General features: G+C 37.3%; 1 protein-coding gene across 5 annotated transcripts in view; it reads left to right on the top strand.

Moving 5' to 3' along the window:
* Window positions 1-19,625, top strand: part of SGCD (sarcoglycan delta) — a 630,158-nt gene that overhangs the window by 386,480 nt on the left and 224,053 nt on the right. For 4 of the 5 annotated variants that reach the window (XM_060765538.2, XM_060765537.2, XM_067463658.1 and 1 more), the window contains one exon: window positions 2,285-2,470. In XM_060765538.2, the coding sequence (XP_060621521.1) occupies window positions 2,285-2,470 (186 nt within the window). Of the gene's footprint in view, window positions 1-2,284; window positions 2,471-16,127; window positions 16,147-19,625 lie in introns of those variants that run through there. The other variant, XM_060765543.2, reaches the window with a different exon arrangement.

Genomic DNA, 19,625 nt, shown 5'->3' with positions numbered 1-19,625 from the left:
CAGGGTTTTGAAAATTGACGCACGCATTAGATTCAGTGGTGTATTAGACTCGAGTAAATGCGGGTATTAAAATACATAGTAGAAAGATTTAAACACAAAACTAATAAAATGTAATTTTAAATTTAATTGGGTAGGACAGCTGGAAGAGAGAGATTTTTTAAAAAATTAAAATTTTGACAACTCATTTAGCTGTTGGAGCTCTAAAGGCCTCAAATGATTCACTGTATATACTCATATAAAAATCTAAAAAAATAGATACAAAATCAACCTCAAAAACAGGAGTGACTTATCTATGGGTCTATTTAAGTACTGTAGCTTAATTTTCCTTTTTTTTAAAAAAAGGAACTATACCATTTTCTGAGTAGAGGAGAGAAAGTTAAGAGCTTAATCTAACCTAGGAGAAACCAAGAAAAGCGCCTATAAGCAGTCCCTGAGTTACAAACATCCAACTTACAAATGAGTCATAGTTAATAACAGGGGTGAGACAACAGGAAGTGAAAGAATTCTATCACTTTACTCGGAAGGGAAATTCACTCCTGAAATAGTTGTCATGGCAAAAAGGTGTCTCCACTGCTTTCTCACCAATACTTGTTTTGATAACAAGCAAAAATTTTCAAAATAAAAGTATCACAGGAACTGAACAAGGCATGGACAGCAAAACAAACACCACAGGGGTGTTAACCTATGCTATCCAAAGCTCTCTCCCCCCCCCCCCCCCCCACATATGTGGCTGGAATTACACTTGAAAATGTACCTGTTCCAACTTATGTACAAATTCAGCTTAACAACAAACCTACAGAACCTGTCTTGTTTGTAACTTTGGGACTGCCTGTACTTCCTCTGCTATTTCTGCAACAGTGCAACTTTTGGGCTTTTTAAATGCCTAGCAGGAAAATTGTATCAAGGGTTCTTTGGCACTTTTCTTCAAGGGATCACTTAGAGAATAGACATGAGCATTGCTTCTTTTCATTTTTCCTGGGGCAGCCTAAACTCTTTTTTTTTTTTTTTGCCACTCTGTTCTGAGAAGAGGTTAGTTGTGGGGGTTTTTTAAAAAATAAAAAATAATATATTTTAATTTAAAAAGACACTATGCCTTTCTCTGAGTAGAGTGGCAAAAGGCCTTTTTGAATGCCTGGATGAAGAAATAGCAGCCAAGGTCATGTAACTTATCCTCTCTGCAAAATTACTTTCAGTTTATCCATGGGTCATATCAAAATTTATGATAAAACCTGCCCTTTATTTATGTTGACTAATACATAAGTATATATGGTATCTAACTTTAAAGCACAGGACAAAGACATTGAAATTTTGTTTTAGTCATTAATCAAAATGGAGACTGCAATCAGAAAAGAACTAGGATATAAAAGGGCGGCTATGCAGGGAGTGGAGAAGATATTGAAATGCAATATGGTGAACTGCTAAAAAAGACAAATAGATGGCTATTAGAGTAAATCAATCCTGAATTCTCCCTAGAAATTAAAATTATTAAATAGAGGTTGTTTTGCTTTGGACATATCATGAGAAGACATGACTCATTAGGGAAAAGTAGGGGGAGAGTAAAGTGTAATAAGAAAAAGAAGATTGTATTGCAGATAGATAGGGAGCGCCAACCTGCAAGACCTGAGCAAGGCTGATGATGATAGGGTGATCTGGAGGCCTTTCATTCATAGAGTTGCCATAGCATGAGGTCAACTTAACATTAGTTAAGTCGTGAACAACCAATATATAATTTAAAATATTAATCTCATTAAAGATCCACCATTAAATTAAACTTCTGTCCATCCCCCCCCCCCCCGCGCATGTGCTGTTATTCAATTATATATAAGAAGCTGGAGAAACACTGCATGTTAAGATTATTTTGGGAAAATGTTATTTTAGATTGGAGGGGGGGGGGGGGATGAACTGAAGCCTTAGAGAAATAATATTGAATCCTCAAAACTAAGTGCTGAACACAATTCATCTTGCAAAGCATGTAGTAAAATGTCACCCTTAGGATTCAAATGGCCTCAGAGTGCCTGCCTTGCAAAATCTGGAACTCAGAAAGACATTTGAGATTAGATTTTATTGCAAATGTGCATTTGCAATAAAGATCAGAATGTACCCAGTATATCTACATTATGATTAATTGGTGTATACAAAATACACAGAGGATGAAGCCAGAAGCAAACTAGAGGAAGACTGATTTTATGGGTGTTTTTCAAAATATTCTATAGTGCATTGATGTTGTCTGCTTCTAGTTACTTGGTTTTCCACTGCAGCTTAACCTATATCTTTTATCTTCCAGATGTCTCAGGAACAGTACACACACAGGAGTGCCATGCAGAGCTCAGAAGGGCCCCATGTTTACAAAGTGGGGATTTATGGCTGGCGGAAGAGGTGCCTCTATTTCTTTGTGCTACTCCTAATGATTTTAATCCTGGTAAACCTTGCTATGACCATCTGGATTCTCAAGGTTATGAACTTCACAATTGTAAGTAAAGAACACTTAGGTGTTGCACATTGGGGTAGGGGAGATTAGCTGTGCTCCAGAGGCTTTCCAGTCTGCCATGTGAGGACATAGACCTGGAGAGATTGAGGAGACCTTGTATCCCACCCATGTACATAGCAGAGTGCCTTGTAGAATTCCAGAAACCTACTTCTTACTTTTGGAAGAATTTAATATTAGGGGAAAGGTAAAAAGTGTGTATGCAAAATAATTTTGGTATGCATTTTCAGTTTTCTTTTAATGTAATTTAAACCCCTGTTGTGTATAAATCAACTATTATAGCTTGGGCATCTCTTATCTGGAATTCTGAAATATAAAGTACTTCAATCCAAAATTGTTGCTCAGATAGGGACACCCTTGCTTTCTGATGGAAACCAAAAACGTTCATGTTTAGACTTGGTTCATATTTCAAAAATATCTCATTGTGTACAAAAGTGCAAATATTATAGAATTAAAAAAAGAATCCAAAATTCATAGTTATGTGATATTGTTTCATTATTATGCTTGGGTTTTCACATATATGTTTGGGATTGAATTTTGCTATTTTGAATTTTGTTGGACACTGCTTTGATTCCCTCCAGGGGTGAGAAGAGCAGTATAGAAATGCAGTAAATTAATAAATAAATGAAATCTTTTGGCCCAAAACATTTCAGACAAGGGATATTCAACTATACTATTTTCCTTTCTGTCCAGAGTTTGGAACTAACACATTATAAGTAACATAGTTAATTGCAACTAGTCACTCTGTAGGATAATGAGCCTGGAACAAAATAGCATTGCAAAGTCAAAATACAATGTAGACAAGTTTGAGAAATGGACCTTGATTGGTATAATGATTGAAGTTTTATTGTTACTGTAAAATTAATTTTAAGAGCATTTTCAGATATTTTAAACAGCATTTTGGAGGTTTCCATATTTTGTCTCAGATTTCGATCAATCTTAATGTAAACCAGTGAAACGTTATGACCAGTACTATGAACAAGGTAATAAGTTGCTGATTCCTGTTTCAGACACTGCACTGACTTGTAAAAATGATTTCGCCTTTAAAAACAACTTTCCAGGCTTTGGTAAAATTACTCTGTCTTTAAGTCAAAGGTTATCATGTAGAAGAAAGGCAATACACATCCAACAAATGAAGACCTATTGTGTGGGTTGCAAAGTTTTATTTTTATTGAAAAGCATCATTTTGAAAGAAATGCTCCTTTTCCTTAAGGAAGCTGGTTGTGTTTCTATGTAGTAAAACAGAACAGATTCCACTGGGACAGTGAGATTTCCCTTGTAATGTACTCCAGCTTTAAAAGCATGCCACTCCATTCCTTAGAGGATAGAACAATAACATCAGATTGGAGTGCATGAAGAGAAGCTAAGAAAAGAAGAAGTCTGAAAACATTGCTCTATGACAAAATTGTAAAGACAGCTTTCATTGGCTGGTTTAAGAGAAGTAACTGGCATTCATTTTGTCTGTCTGTCTATCTGTTTCAGTTTTGTGTCTTGGTAAAAGGCTGTTGTGGAAAAAAATGTTATTATCTAGCTCCTATTCCCTTTCCTATCTTGTATCCAGTAAGGTCAGGTCAGACCACCTATCTTGTGCAAACCATCAAGAGATTGTTTAAATGATAAACTGCAATGGTTATACTTACTCAAGAGATAAAAACCACTGCAACGAACTCTAATACACAGTTCTCATATAAAGTTGGACAGGAAAGACAACGTGCTGGAAGTGAAGTATTATTCTAAATTATACTCTGGATCTAATTCATAACAGGGTTCAAACAGTAAATGGTTCAAGCTGCCTCTGCTAGTTTTTACATATGTTTTCATTTTATTTTTTTAAAATGTTGATTATACTGTTGTTGTGGATGAGTGAGGAGTATGGGCATGTTTGCATTTCTGGTATATCTATCCTAGCAATCTCTCTTCAGAATTTTGCATTTGGAAAACAACAATGTGATCTCCTTTCTTCAAACCTCATACGTTGCAAAGAATGGATAGTGTGTGTGATACGTGGCGGTACATGTTAGAGACTGCCTCATTATTAGTGAGATATGATAGAAGAATACCTGGGGCCAATTTGTTTCTGAACAGGTTGAGCTTTAACAAACCAGACCATTTAGGACTGCACAAAATAACAATTATTTAAATTTTATTAGCATTAATTGTGTTAAGTGTACTTTTCTGACAAAAGAGATAAGATATAAAACAATGTATTAGTACTCAATATTATTCTGACTAGTGTGATCATCAAACTATTTCTTCATGAATTCTGAAAGGTTGTGACCTGCACCAGCAGTTGTTTCATGAGTGACGTTAGAGTGGATTATTTCAAGATGCTGTTGAATATGGTGACTAGGAATACATCAGCACAGCTTTCAAAATGAAGGATGTAAGAAAAAGAAAATTATTAGCAATACATTCAGTCTTATTTTGTGCTGCCATGTGGTTATGAGTGGCTTGATTTAGGAATTTTCAACATGTGAGTATTTTTACAGGGTTGAGTTTTAATTAATATACATTTTATTGTTATTGTGTTATTTTGTTATGTTCTTGTTATATTATATGGTTGCATTATTGAATGTGTTGTTAGCCACCTTGAGTCTCTAAGGGGAGATGGTGGCAGTGTATAAATACAGTTTCATTCATTCATTCATTCATTCATTCATTCAATGAAGCTGAAGTTACTTAACAAAACAAAGGAAGCTTTGTGTGCTTTAGAAAATAGAACTTTTTCTAGTCTACCTTTCCCCCTTTTTGTTCTTCCTGTTCTCAGCTTTTATCACACCCTTGAGTTTTTTTCTAGCATCATGTTTGTTATGTTCATTAAAATACAATGAGTACTTACTGGAGATAATGAGCACTCATTGCGTTTTAATGAGTGGTAGTGGTATCACTGTCCTGTGGTGCTAAACTCATACAGGCTTTTGGGAATAGCTTCAAGGATGGAAAAGAAATGCTGAAATGGCTCCACTTTAAAAAGCAAGTGGGGATCTCACAGTTTACCTGCTTCTGGAATGGCTGCTCTGTGATTCACTTGCTCCAGCTTGAAAGTGCATTATTTAGTTTGGAGGTTTGACTGACCTCTCTGCCAATACTCCCCTTGAAGGACCTGAATATGGTCTTTAGTTCCATACCCAGGGCCTCATCACAAAGGCCAGGTGAAGCACCCCACTTTGCCTGGCTTCTGGGAGAAAAGAAAGGGGCAGTGCAGCAATTCTGTCACCCCACGCACAGCTCCCTGATGGCAGCATTTTCCTCATCACACAGGGGAAGGGTCGGCCAAGATCCAAGGATTTATGTCAGCTCCATTGGCATCCAGAACAACATGGTAATCCTCCCGTGTTGAGAATGAGGCCTCTGGCAATGCTTTCACCCTGGTTGAGGACAAGGCCTCAGCTGGAAGTCACATGATGGCTGACGTGGCGCTCCATCCCCAAGTCAGAGTGGAAGCATTCCAAGACACTGTTTAAAGTAAGTGTGATGAGGTTGTAGGTTTGTGCATATGAAACATTGCAACCTGTAAGGTTCAGTAAAATGAGTAGGCATTTAGAAATGTTGGGCCTTATGACTCATGGATTCACATTATTCAGTTAAAAAAGTATTGGTTGCCTTTGATAATGCTTCATTTTACTTCTGAGTAATTTGGATATATTGGGTTCTTATTTTCAAGTGCTTTCTGATAAATATAGGTGTATATTTTTTTAAAGGAAATGTGATAATATGAAACATCATTTTTATTGGATGCTTTGGTCTATTGCTCACTTTGCATTGTATGGCTCATTGTAAAACAATTATAGTCGGCTTCTTTGATGATATGGATAGATGTTCGTCATACATTTGCATTCATGGGTTCTGCCTCTTCATTGAAAGTGCCAGAGTAGTACAAGGCTTCTTTATGCTGACGTAACACATCATTAGACTCCACTGTCATTATTGTTGGCTCCCTGATGCACTGTTTTCTGTGGTGATAAAAGTTCTTTAGCAAATGAATATTTTCATTATTGTTTGTGTGTGCATGAGTTTACACGGTGGTTCTAGATTTTTGACATCTGTTTTCATAAATTCACAAATTTGAAATACTTTTGAATAAAAGATCTTATAAGTACAACACCAAATGTCACACTTAAGCTGCTGGAAAAAAAGAAAGAACATATTCAGATTTTGCATGTTTACATTACATTCAACCAAATACATTTTTATAAAAAAATATCTCAAATGTCCATGATATTGAGTTGACAGTTAAAGCAAAAATACTACTAATCCACATGGGTTTTGCTACAGAAAGCAGGGCACTTGAAGTAGATGAATGAGAAGGGTCTACTTTCAAATGCATTGGTGAATTTCCGCTATTTCATTTTATTTCATTTACATTCTATTTTTCCCCCTGCATGGGAGTCAAAGCAGCTTACAGTGTAAATAAAAACAGAGTAGTTAAATCAATATGAAGTACAAAAGCCAAAAATTCAATTAAAATACTATGCATAAAACATTAAATTTAAAACAGCTAAAAAACTGAAAATATACAATACATATTAAAACAGCACACCAAGTCAACCAATGCTGAAGGCCTGTTTAAAAAAAGGTCTGTGCCTACCAATGAAATACAACACATGGAACTTTCCAAAGCATTGTATTCTGGACATTCAGTAAGTGATGGAATGGGATTTTGCTAGTTTTAACAGATGAATCCATGCACACACACACACACACATTTCCCATAGGTGTGCAAACCTGAACAGTTTTTAAACTGTTTCAAGTTAAATGGATGTACAGTAGCTGTATATATTGTTTCTCAAATAAGTTTCCATTGGCTCTGCAGTATTTGATCTTCCAAGTGCTCATTCAAAGTATATAAGATATACACTTCATAAACCTTTTGAGAGCTAACTTGAACATTATATACTTCCAAAGCCCAATTCATTTTCATAGAGAGCAGGAGATGAGACTATTTGGTTGGATGACTTCCAGTCATATGATCTAAAATGTTCCACATGATACCTTTATTGGATAATTTGGGTTGGCAGGGAAGGACAGGGTAAGCATTTTTAATCCTACCCAGTTTTGATATTGTTGGTCAAATTAAAAGGTATGGTACTCTCTAATCTACTTTGCTTCTCTAATCTAATTTGCTTCTCCCATATTCAAACAAATGAATTGGCTTATTAATTAGCTGAATCTTGAATACAGCTTTCAAGCAAACTTTACAATTGAAAGGATCTGATGAATTGGCAAAAAGGAAAATAAAAGACAGAAGCTGCAGGTTGACATAATTATGCACAACATACAGGAGACTTAAACCCCACTGACTTCACTGGGATTCACTCCCAATAAATATACCCACTTGTGACGTAGATGTTAAATTTAGGGGTCTTGCCAGGAGGCAGAAACCAATTAGACTAATCAAAGAGTTCTTTTCCCCTGGCGAGACAGAGAAGCATCCCATATTTTTCCCTGATTTCCCAATGAAAAGTCTCACCAGTTGAAGAAAAGCCATCGAGGTTTAATGCGATTCAGCTGAAAAAGGATGCAGAGCTGCAATCATTCGCCAAAGCTAAGCATGAGGGGAGTACACCAATACAGTCATATTTATAGCAAATTCAAAGTTGCAGAGTTCAAACTCCCCGCCCCGGCTTCCCTGTTGTTCCCCGCCATGATTGGGCGATGGGCGAACAGCTGGGAGGCGGCCCTCCCGCCCCCGGTGCCTCTGGACCAATCAGGAAGCTCCAGTGGTCCATAGGATCCAATGGGGAGACCTCTGCCACCTGGTGGCAACAGCAAATCAGGAGAGAGGGAGGCGGGATGAGGGAGCACAAAGGAATCTGGGGAAGGAGTCTTTAAACAAAGGAAATGCCATGTGGCCTGAGACAAAAAGCTCAAACAGGGCCGATCTATTGTGTTCATGAGTGTTGTGAATCAACATGTGTAAAAATATCCAGATCCTTCCTGGCTGTGAGACAGGAGAACAATGATGGCAGCCTGAGGTTACTGCTATCAATGGGAAGTAAACAAAAGCAGAGGGGAAGATTTCCCCTTATCTTACAGAAACTTTTGTCAAACAATTCTTTACTCTAGTGGGCTAGAGATAAGAATTTCCTTCTTTTATCCATGCAAGTGTGTCTTTGGCGTGAGGTTCCAGTAATCGCTAATGGCTTTTGTTTCTGAAGGCCAGGGGGTTCCCCTACATATTTCTTTGGAGGGAGAAGGGCAAAGGGTCAGGAATACAAGGAAACGTAAAAATATATAGAAATTATACACAGGGAAATCATATGCAGGTATCTTCCCATTCAGATAGAAATTAATAATACCAATTATAAAAAGCAGACGATATCAGGATACAGCATGAATTCATAAGTTGTCTTGAAGAAAGTTCATGGGTAGGGAGCGAGTCCTTGAAGAGAGTGAAGTCCAGGAATGTAGCAGAATTCAAAAAGCCACCAAAGGGAGTCTATGGAGTTCCACTGGGCCAAGACACAAAGCCCTGCAGCGCTGGGATGGAAGCCGCTCCCATGGTCCCTGGAAAACTACAGCTCTCTAGAGAGAGGCAGAGACTCCAAGGTCTAGCCATTCCCAAAGTTTCATGGGGTCCTCATTGTTGTTAAGGTCTTGGCAAATTGACCAAGACTTAACCCCTATTGTGCAGTCTGGTACCTTTGTCCTTTCCAGAACTATAAGTTACCATCCCTTGGTGGGGGGGGGGGGGGGGCATGCTCGACTTCACTTTGACTGGATGTAATTTCTGCATTATAGTTGAAATTTTTATTTAAGTTTAAATAAAATACTGAAAGTGCACGGTGTACATACCAGCTCAAATTATTATCTTCTTTTATTTTATATGGAAAGTCAACTTTTAAAGGTGAGTTAAGAAGTTTTATTTTTATACAAATTCTTCCTTTTGTATGTAAACTATCTGTGAGATTTAAATTATGCAAGGCAGTGGGCAGACAGGGCAGCAGTAAAGATGGAATTCAAAATTTAAAACTTTGTTCAACTCACATTCTCTAATTATTTAAAGTAATGGGTTTGTTTTAGTTATTTCTTCTTTATTTTTTTGGAATAAAATATGATAATGGTGGCATTGCTCCGTTGTTAATTATTCTACTCTGGCCTTATTATTATTATTATTATTATTATTATTATTATTATTATTAAAATATATCTATTAGACACTTTTATTTTTTCACACACAGACAAGGGGGAAGAGTTCGAAGATCAGGAAAAAAGAAAGAGAATTGGGAATAATGCAGTTATTGTTAGTAAATTAAGTCTTGACCAATATCTAATATTTCGCAGGGGAGGGGTGTAGAGGTAGGAAAAAAGGCAATGTACATAATTAGGGTTATTACATCTAATTCTTTGTTTCCATTACACTTATTTTCATTGCTTAAGGTGTTTAAAAGGTATTTAAAAGTTCATATATATCCTCTATAACAAAGAGAAGAGTGATATCATCAGTTATTTTTAAATCTGAGAGTTGTGTCTTCTAAAGTCTTCTTGTGTCTTCTAAAATCTTCTTGTGTTTTCTCATCCTGTTCTTCTTTTCCAGCCTTCTTCTGTAAAAATTCATCTCAATTATTATTGTCAGATTGTTTCTTCTAGATATTTATCTAATTCTAATTATTACCTAGGGAATCAAAGTTCAAGATAGTCTGTTAGTAAGTTAGTGTTGTATAAACAAAATTTGCTATATATCATCATGACTACCATTATTCTCCACTTAACATTACACAGCACCTATATATTTCTATGTACTTATTTCTAATCTATTTAAGGGGTGTTAAATCATCAAATTTCAAAATATCTTAGATGTATTACACACAATTTGTATTTCTACATAAACATTCCACGTCTAATTAAAAAGGTGTTGTTCCAACTATTGTCCCGGGTTCTTAAATATAGAGATAACAGACAATACACAATGTAGATAAAGGACAATATTTGTGGTTTTGATCAACAAATCCTGATATAGCTATCTTCTTTAATTCTTCATCAGTCTCATGTAGGGTTCCCATTCTTCTTGATTTTTAAGCCAAAGTCCTGTAGTCTGTCCATAATAATTCAAAGCTAAATTTTTCTTGTAATTCATTTTTGCCGGCTCTTCCAATTGTCATCTAGAAGTGAGGTCTCTTGATTTGCTCTAGAAATTCTTAACTCTAAGGATTGTATTATTGGTGTCACATTCAAAAGTCATCCCACAAATCTGCAGCATTTTTCTCAAGTTTTGAACATCCTCAAGGAATTTAAGTGGCCAGTCCAAGCACTGTGGGGATATATTTTCTTTCAAAACTCTTGTTGAAGGTTGCTGCTACTCCGGCCATCTTAAGTACAAAGTTTTTTTGCTCTGCCAACACTATCACAGAAAAAAGACTTTCAGCCTTTGGATTAAAGCTCTGTTTTCTTTTATAACATCTAGAATGAATGAGCTAAATTTAGCTGAATTTACATGCTGAGATTTGAGTTATTGTTTCATCTTTATCGCTACATGAATCAGAGGTGGTTGTTTTGTCCAAGCCTAGATTATATAAAACTTCTTAGGCTTCTTGTTTCTCCAAGTAGCTTTTTCTGTAGGTATAAAGAAAACCGCTTCTTTCAGTGGTGCGGGGTTCCAGGTAGTTTAGGAATCCCATTCTCTCATTAGTTTGCTCCTATTCACCTTATTCAGAAGAAGAAGCCTCTGCATAATCATTCATTCATGATTTTGTTATCACTTTGACATATAAGCTTTATTTTTACATGTTGTTTTAAGGAAGCATTAGGACCTTTCCCTCATATGCTTCTTGATGGCAACTCCCTACTCTCATCCAGACTGGGAATAGTACAGATGCAATATACAGGTATCCCAGCTCCCAAGTCCCAGCCTGGTTTATTTACTATACTCTAAAGCAGCGGTTCTCAACCTGGGGATTGCGACCCCTGGAGGGGTCATTTGGCAATTCCAGAGGGATCACGGCACTGCCTCCAAGAGGCTGGGGCCTTCGGAGAAGCTACTGGAAGAGGGTGTAGTCACAGCTCCAAGGAGAGGCACTTGCCAATGGCGTCCCTCTCCTAGCATTGGCAAGCATATGGGGGAAGAAGCCCTGGGAGCATGCAGGGCAAGAAAAGGGATGGCGTGGGCAAGCACCTTTCTTGGCAGCTGTGCCTGCACTCCTCCCAGGGTGGCAAGGAGGCCTCTCCAGGGGCTGAAGTGATTGAAGGTACTGTAAATCCCATCATCTATTGTACATGTCTCCCCAAACTCCTCCAGTAATTTCTGTTGGTCATGGGAGTCCTGTATGCCAAGTTTGGTTCAATGCCATTATTGGTGAAGTTCAGAATACTCTTTGATGGCTGGTGAACTGTAACTCCACACAACTGCAATTGCCAAATGCCAGGGACTATTTTCCCTAAACTCCACCAAAAAGGCACCAGTGAATTGTGCAGTATAGAGGATGAAAGATAAAGACCAAGGTTCTCCTTAAAGAATTCTAATGGAGGGGAAAAATCTGTGTCAAAGAAGACCTTTAAAGGAGCATTTCCTCTTCTACAGGGCTAGCACCACTGTGGAATATATAGATCAGCTGTTCAGTGCTAGGAGACTGGAGCCATCAGCAGCTCAAATTTCATTTATAACATTTTGTACATTTTGTACATTCTGCTGTATCACTTGAAGCATTTCCACAGCACGTAGCAGGCCTCAAACTCCACACTAGAAGGCATGAATTAGATTGTGATAGTCTCAAAATGTGATTTTGAAGCTAGGCTGAAAGGAATTTTGGAAAATGTCTCTCTATTTATTTTCTTAACTACAAAGGAGCAGAGAACATTTATCAAGAAAATAAATGTTTTGTAAAATAATCTTAAATTAATTGTACCCTTACATTATTAGCAAGTTCTGTTGGAATGTGTGTGTGTGATAGGGTTGCCAGAGCTAAAACTGGAAATCTTTTCTGTACCTTTAATGGTTGTGCCGTAGTTCTCTATTTTATGCAGCCAGTAAAGGTACAAGAGCCATTTCCAGTTTTCACATGGGTAACCCTTTTTTATGTATGTACAGGTATATGGGGTGAAGTCCAACTATCCTATTAGAATGTTGTCATTCCAACAAGGAAATCTCAGCAGACAAATCAATTACAACATGGCATTTTAATTGAAACCAACAAGATTTCTGGCAGATTTTGTGCGATTCTCTCTGATTACATTTAAAAGCAGTAACTGCTCCTTTAATATTGTAAGCATATTTATGTTTCGGTTTCTTAAAAGGCATTCAACAAGCAATCAAGGAGGGCTTAAATCCTGGATCAGAGGAATTTAAAACATGGATAAGTGTGTATGGTTGTGTGTGGGCATGTGCCCTCTTCAATTGCATGGCACTGGCCTCCCTCCCTTGGCATGGTGCATTGCATGGAACATTGCTATTTAAACAGGCAGCCCTTCCCTGAGCTTGCTTACTTCTCTCTAATCTATAGTGATAGTCAAGGGCAAAGCACCACCTGGAAAGCCATCCCTTCTATGCAAGAAGAGCTGTCTTTTGATCAGACTTGACTCCCTGTTGTGCTTTTGTACTTTGGGAGAAGATAGCGCTTGAGCAAAAGTGAAAAGGAGCCATAAGCCAGAAAAAGGCAGGAGAGAGGAGGAAAATCACAGAAAAGCAATGGGGGTGATATAGAAGAAACAAGGTTGAGAACAATTACTCTTCTTTACGGTCTCTTTGCATTCTCACACATGCAATCTGCATTGCCTCAAAGCTACTAGGGAATATTCTAGAGTTGGATAAAGTTATTTTTTTGGAGAAAAACTTCCTGAATCTTCTAGGCCAGGAAACTGTGCTCCTCCAGGTGTTTTGGACTTCAGCTCCCAGACATTTGTTGGTTTACTAGCTATTAGGAATTGTGGGAGCTGAAGTCCAAAGTGTCTGGAGGAGCACAGTTTAAGAAACACTGTTCTATGGGATTCAGTGAGTTGGAATTAGCCCATGATCTTGTTGAGGTATTACGCTGACATCCCTCAAAATTAATATTGCCAGAAACTAGCAGGCAACTATCATAAGTGCCTATGCACTAACACTAGATGCTGACAAAGACATCAAGGAAAAATTCTACTGTCAGCTGGATACCATTCTATCTGAGATATATATGGAGAACAAAAATCATCTTTCAGGGTAATTTTAATGCAAGAATTGGGTGAGATTTTGGCCTGTGGTCAGGAACAATAGGAAAATACTCAAAAATACAGATCAATCAGAAGACAGACCACATGTCCTTGTTGTCCTTTCTCTGTGTTTCTTCTGTTTCTACCTCTGTCAAATTATATATTTCTTTAATGACATAGTTGTCAGCAGTCTTACTGAAATGGAACTTCAGGAGATCCTGTCATGTTCAGTCCTCTTAATATGGATATAGTACTTAATTTTCAATTTGTGTCATTGGATTCTTTTTGGCATGTAAACTGTAAGCATTAGTAGGAATCTGAGTTGGTCCCACGTGCTAGAGTCTTGATTGATGATGGAAGCTCTGCATTTATACATTGAGTAAAAGGAGGTGAATATAGCGACTTTCTACATTTGAAATACCCATTCATGTTCATTAAAGTATAGTACATCCTTCAGACCCCTTCTGATACCCATCCTCTTTCTCAGAAACTGGCATTGGGAACACAATCCATTTTGGATACTATTACCTTAAGTTCCTTCACCTATGCTTTCCCACAACTAACTTAAGCATATATTTGAGACACACAGCCTTGCAATGGTGAATTATTATACAATAATGTTGCTTAATATTTATTAAGATCAGTACTTTTTGTGTGTGATTCTTTACATTATAATGACAACTAGCTATTTTTTAGTTTAGTTCTTCATAAATGATTTTGTGATTTTTGCCTGTTTGTTTTATCTTGTCGGAGTTTTATTTTATTTGTGGCAAGGAACATGTCAGCTCCAGGTGATCTGCATCTCCATCCATGCATACCTTGACTAGGCATTTGTTATGCCTACTCCTAGTGAAAAGAGTATTTTTATTTCATTTGAGTATTTTTCTAGTTATGGGATGAGAGTGTCAAAGGCAATCTTGCTGATACATAAAAATCCTGTATTCCAGCAGAATGACACAGATTGGAAGAATAAGAAAGAAATGAGATGGACATGAGATAAACTAATCTATAGTTCAATTTGAAGATACAGAAGATAAAGATCTCAACAGTGCATAAAATGGGTAGGAGATTGATAATGTTGCATGCAGTGTTGTAGGGAATTGGCAGATTAATCCAATTACATGCAAGACAGAAGAAGAGAGGGCAGGATGGGGAGATTTGAGCCCAGAGTGGCATAAGTGAGAATTAAATCCACATAATACCATTAATTCATAATGATGCAAGAACTAGAAGACAGATTTCTGCCTCTTTCCCATCTGAATCTCTACTTTAAGAATGGTATGCCTGCTATTGTTGTTGTTAAAGTTGGGAGGGGAAATGGTTTTTTTAAAAAATATATTTTCAGTTAAGGTGATAATGAAGGACACAGAAAGATCTAAGAGACAGTAGTTCAATGTCAACAAAACCAGACAGTAAATGATCTTCTCTTTAAATATGTGTCTGCCTACAACCTCAAGTGTCAAAGAACAATTGAAATGGCCTCTTCCATTGTTATTTTTTTCCAAAAAAGTAGAAGACCCTATTCAACACTAGCATACCAGATCCATCCTGGAATCTAATAAAGCTGTTATGGTCTGATCTCATATATTTTCATTTCTACAGTAATTTATGGGAGCAGCATGGAGAGAGATCTGCAGAGATAGATCGTAACTCTGAAATATGGTATGAACCAAGTATGTGCTAGGAATTACACACTATGCCTGCGGCTAGACATTTTTTTTTTCTGGGGAGTCAACTACTATTTCCAATGCATTCTCCCTGAATTTGTATATAAGTGAATGTGGCTATGTATAACCAACCATGAAATATTGAGACCAGACAGAAAATTGGGTAACAAGAGCCATTGTAGATCATTCCTGGAGATCTGCATTTAAAAAAATAAATCTTGCAAGGGGAAAAAAATCTTCTCTGGCCCTGAAGTAATTTGCTAGTCTCACACTTCACTGAGGGTGGGTCAGAAGATGAAGTCAGAAAGGGTTTACATGAGAGGAGCCTGTCTTAGATAGTCCGTTGTTCCATCTCCTGCACTTTTTATAGGCTTGGTATGGAACCCCAAAAGCTGCTGGTCTCTATTCATGTAGGCTTATTTCATGCCACGCATATGAATAGGCAACTTGGAACCTACCACACACAGAGAAACAATATATTAATGAACAAGAAGAATACAGCAAGAAGAATTTTACTTCCAACAAACATTAAGAACATAAATTATTAACACACTTTGTAGGAGACAGCTACATTTAATAGTAATATTAGCATATGGCTTTCAATGTTTTCATGTACCAGCCTTCAGGCCATTTACCAAGGACTGGTCAAGAGGCTATAGTGGCAAAAGCTTCTTATGAGTTCATCTTTATCTCTGTAATAATATTTATATCAGAACCTTTTATTGCATTTGTTATATTCAAGCATAGGGTAATTCTTGATGAAGCACGATCAGTCCGAACACTTTATACATTTAATGCCTGTTTCTGTTCAATGATAGATGTGTGGTTAAAAGGGGAAGAAGCAGTGGAAAAATATCAAGGTGTTATACATGGAAGGTAATCTCTTTTAGACCTGCTATATAAAATGAACAAATATAGGAAAATTGGATGAAAATCCCATGAATTCTGTTTCAGCATATATGAAAAAGAATATGTGTAAGCTCATTCACAGATGGTATTATACCCATTGCAGTTAAGTCAAGTTTCAAAAGATTTAAGTGTAAAACGTTGAATAAATTAGGAAAACCTGTGGTGGACTTGTCCTTTCATTCATCAGTTTTGGCAAGCTGTGTTTAAAAAGATATGTACTATTATTAATCAAGAGGTTGAAGATCATCCAGCAACAGATGTCTTAGCACTATTTTTGGGATCCAAGGAACTTATCCTACATGAAGAACAGATTGAGGTTTTTTTTCCCCTAGCAGCAAGACAAGAAGTAACATATCATTGGAAAGATACAATGAAAAGGACTCTGGTCCTTATGGAAAAGCTGAGCATGTTCATGAGTGAAAAACGGGTCAACCACATCCTTTATTCAATGTACCGTAATATGCACCTTTTTTGTTAATTATTCTATCCATAATTGTGGGCACCTTTTTCCAACAGTAATTCATAGAAAATGTTACTTATGAATTAATTAGTCATTCATTATTATGTTTTAAAAGTTTACTAAAATGAATGTGTACTCTCCATGATAAGGAATGCATTGCACACATGTTTTCCAATAAACTGCCAATAACCATAAACATATTTGCTGGATATCTAATTATTTTGTTAGTACCATCTTTCTAGGCTTGTGTGAAGAGACAAATGAATGGGACTTGAAGTGTTTGGAATTTTGGAATTTTAAAAAAGATTTTGGAATACCTGTATTTGCATATGCATACATAATAATTGCTGGGGGATGGGGGTCAGAATGGGCAGAGGATGATTGCACACTGACCCTTTATACATTTTTCCTTTTATTTTGACTTAACCTAATCTGAGCTAAAAGTGTATTCCTGGAAGGTGCCATGAATGGCTATATATTCTCACTTTCAAAAGAAGATGCCCTGGAAGGCTCAATATAAAGTGAGAACTCTACTACAGAGAAGATGATAAGGGAGGTGTGGTGGAGCACACTAGTTGGCAGTCCATTGAAACCCTCAGGCCAAGTCCAAATAAAAGGACAGGTAATAATTATAATGGCCCAATGTGCAAACATTCAATCTTATTGTGCCTGAAATTTTTCTTGCCTTGAAATTGCTGCAACACATTTTGGAAAAGATTATCTCCCGCTGCAGTCAACTGATGGAAGGAGCTGTCATGTTCCTCAGCTAATAAGTAGGATTGTGTTTTAGACAGTGAATGTTATGTGGAGTTTCCAGAAATACCTTATTTTAAAAGATACTCCTATTCATGGTATTATTCCATATTCCAAACATTACAGAACATCAGTTTCTTTATTCAAGTGACTCTTGCTTTGTGGAATACTTAAGAGATAATTTTGTGCATATCTAGACCTTGAATGTACAAAACTATCTCTTGATTGCCCTATGAGCAGTACTCAGGTTCATTGCCAACTTTAACTTTATAGGCTACTGGAGGAGGCAGGGCTGGATTTGCACCATCTGAAAGATGGCGTGGAATATCAAAGTCCCATTATGATAACATAATATTGCAACCAACACTGGGGCAAAGCTAAGCAGGGGTATACATTCTCAGAGCTTAACCTAGCTTTGGACTCTTTTTATATATCTATTCACCCCTGAGTCAGCACAGACTGTGGCTAGTCATATCTATGGAGCAAGTAAGCACTTTTGACTCTGCCACCTGATGGGTAATATTAGACAAAGATAGCAGGAAAGTTTTTGCTTACTCTGCAGAGGCAGACTTTGGGACCAATGTGAGAAATTGGCCAGGTATCATTCAGCATGGTGAAGTCATTTGAACATTGGACTCACTCAGCCATAGAAACCCACAGGGTGACCTTGGGCAAGTCTCTCAGCCTCAGAGGCACCCCCCCCCCCCCCCCAGAAATAATGCTGCCAAGAAATTCCCAAGAAAGGTCCACCATAGAATTTCCATAACTTGGGAATTACTTGAATGCATACAATAGTAAGAAAAAGTGGTCGAATTGGTTACACTAAGAGGTAATATAGAACACTGAGGAATACTAGGGCTCATGAACACCAAACGTGTGTTTGTTTGAGTGAGGAGTTAGTTTCTGTGATGGCACCTCCAGTTATATGGAGCTGAGGAGCTAGGAAGGGAACAACCCCTGTGGTTGGCTCCTTCCCACATTTCTCTTTAAATGTTGGAGTTTTGGGGGGATTGATATGTAGTGGGCCTCCAAAGTAGCAACGGCAACTACTTTTAGACTGAGTCAAGAGACTGGCAGGAAGTTCCAGGTGACTTATCTTGTAGAGGGAAAGGTTATAGTGGACCCCTGGCCTTGAGCACAATTTTGATGCTTAGGAAGGCCTCACAGCAGGTTAAGAGTGTGGCTAGTTTCATAACCCATTGCATGTGTCTTACCTCTTTATATTCCAAATTGTCTCATGAACCAATTTTCCATGCATTCAGCTAGTGGTCATCTGAAATATGTGAGCAAGGCAAATTGTTCAGGTCAAAATCTTACATCAAAATTGTTGTGAAATTCAAGCATAATACTAACATTTCCAGGCTAATAGAACAGGCAATCGATTGTATATTGTATAGTAAATGTTACCATAAGGAAAATTGTTCATCTGCATAGTTATTGAAAAGATGAGTCCAGTAAGACCATAAGAACGGTCATTCCTTTGTGTTTTCAGCAAAGTGTTTAAGATTACTAAAATACTTGCTTTGTGTTTTCTGCGCTGATGTTCATAGTTCACTTTTGAGTTTAATAAAACCAAAGTATGACTGGTAGGACCTGTTGTCTTTATATTGTGCTTCACAATAAATTCAATATAAAATGGAATGTACATTTTTTTAGTTTCCTGAACTTCCAGTACTTGCAGAAAACTTTAAATATGGAGTTTGTTCAAAATCAGTTCATAAATGTGAATATTGAGCCAAAAATGCAAAACTCAGAAGTATTTGCTTGAGAGCAAATCTGATATTGTTGTATCAGGTCTACAACTAAATGTAGTACTCACTGTGGTGCTTTCAGATAACCAAGTTAGATGATTAATTGATCAAGTAGAAGACATGTATGTATTAGCATGACAGACAAATGGATTCGATAAATTACGTTCAGATAGTAGCAAATGATTGTGAGAAGTTTCTGTCTGACAAGGATGATAGGTCACACAAAGCCACATTTGTTGGCTACAATGTTTTTAAGCCTTTGCATGTTAGCCTGAAACAAAAGCACTTCCCCTCTGTAGAATCTGAGAGTTCAAAGAGACCACAAGGATCATCTGGTTCATCCCACTGCTGTGCAAGAATACACAGTCAAAGCACTCGAGACAATAGGTAATCCAACCTCTGTTTAAAAAGCTCCAGAGCAGGAGACTCCAGGACTCTAGAAGACAACATATTCTATCAAACAGCTCCTTATCATCAAGAAG

This window comes from Anolis sagrei, chromosome 2 (genome assembly GCF_037176765.1).
Source record: "Anolis sagrei isolate rAnoSag1 chromosome 2, rAnoSag1.mat, whole genome shotgun sequence".
In the NCBI taxonomy this organism is placed as follows: domain Eukaryota; kingdom Metazoa; phylum Chordata; class Lepidosauria; order Squamata; family Dactyloidae; genus Anolis; species Anolis sagrei.
This window is presented reverse-complemented; position numbering and strand designations above follow the sequence as displayed.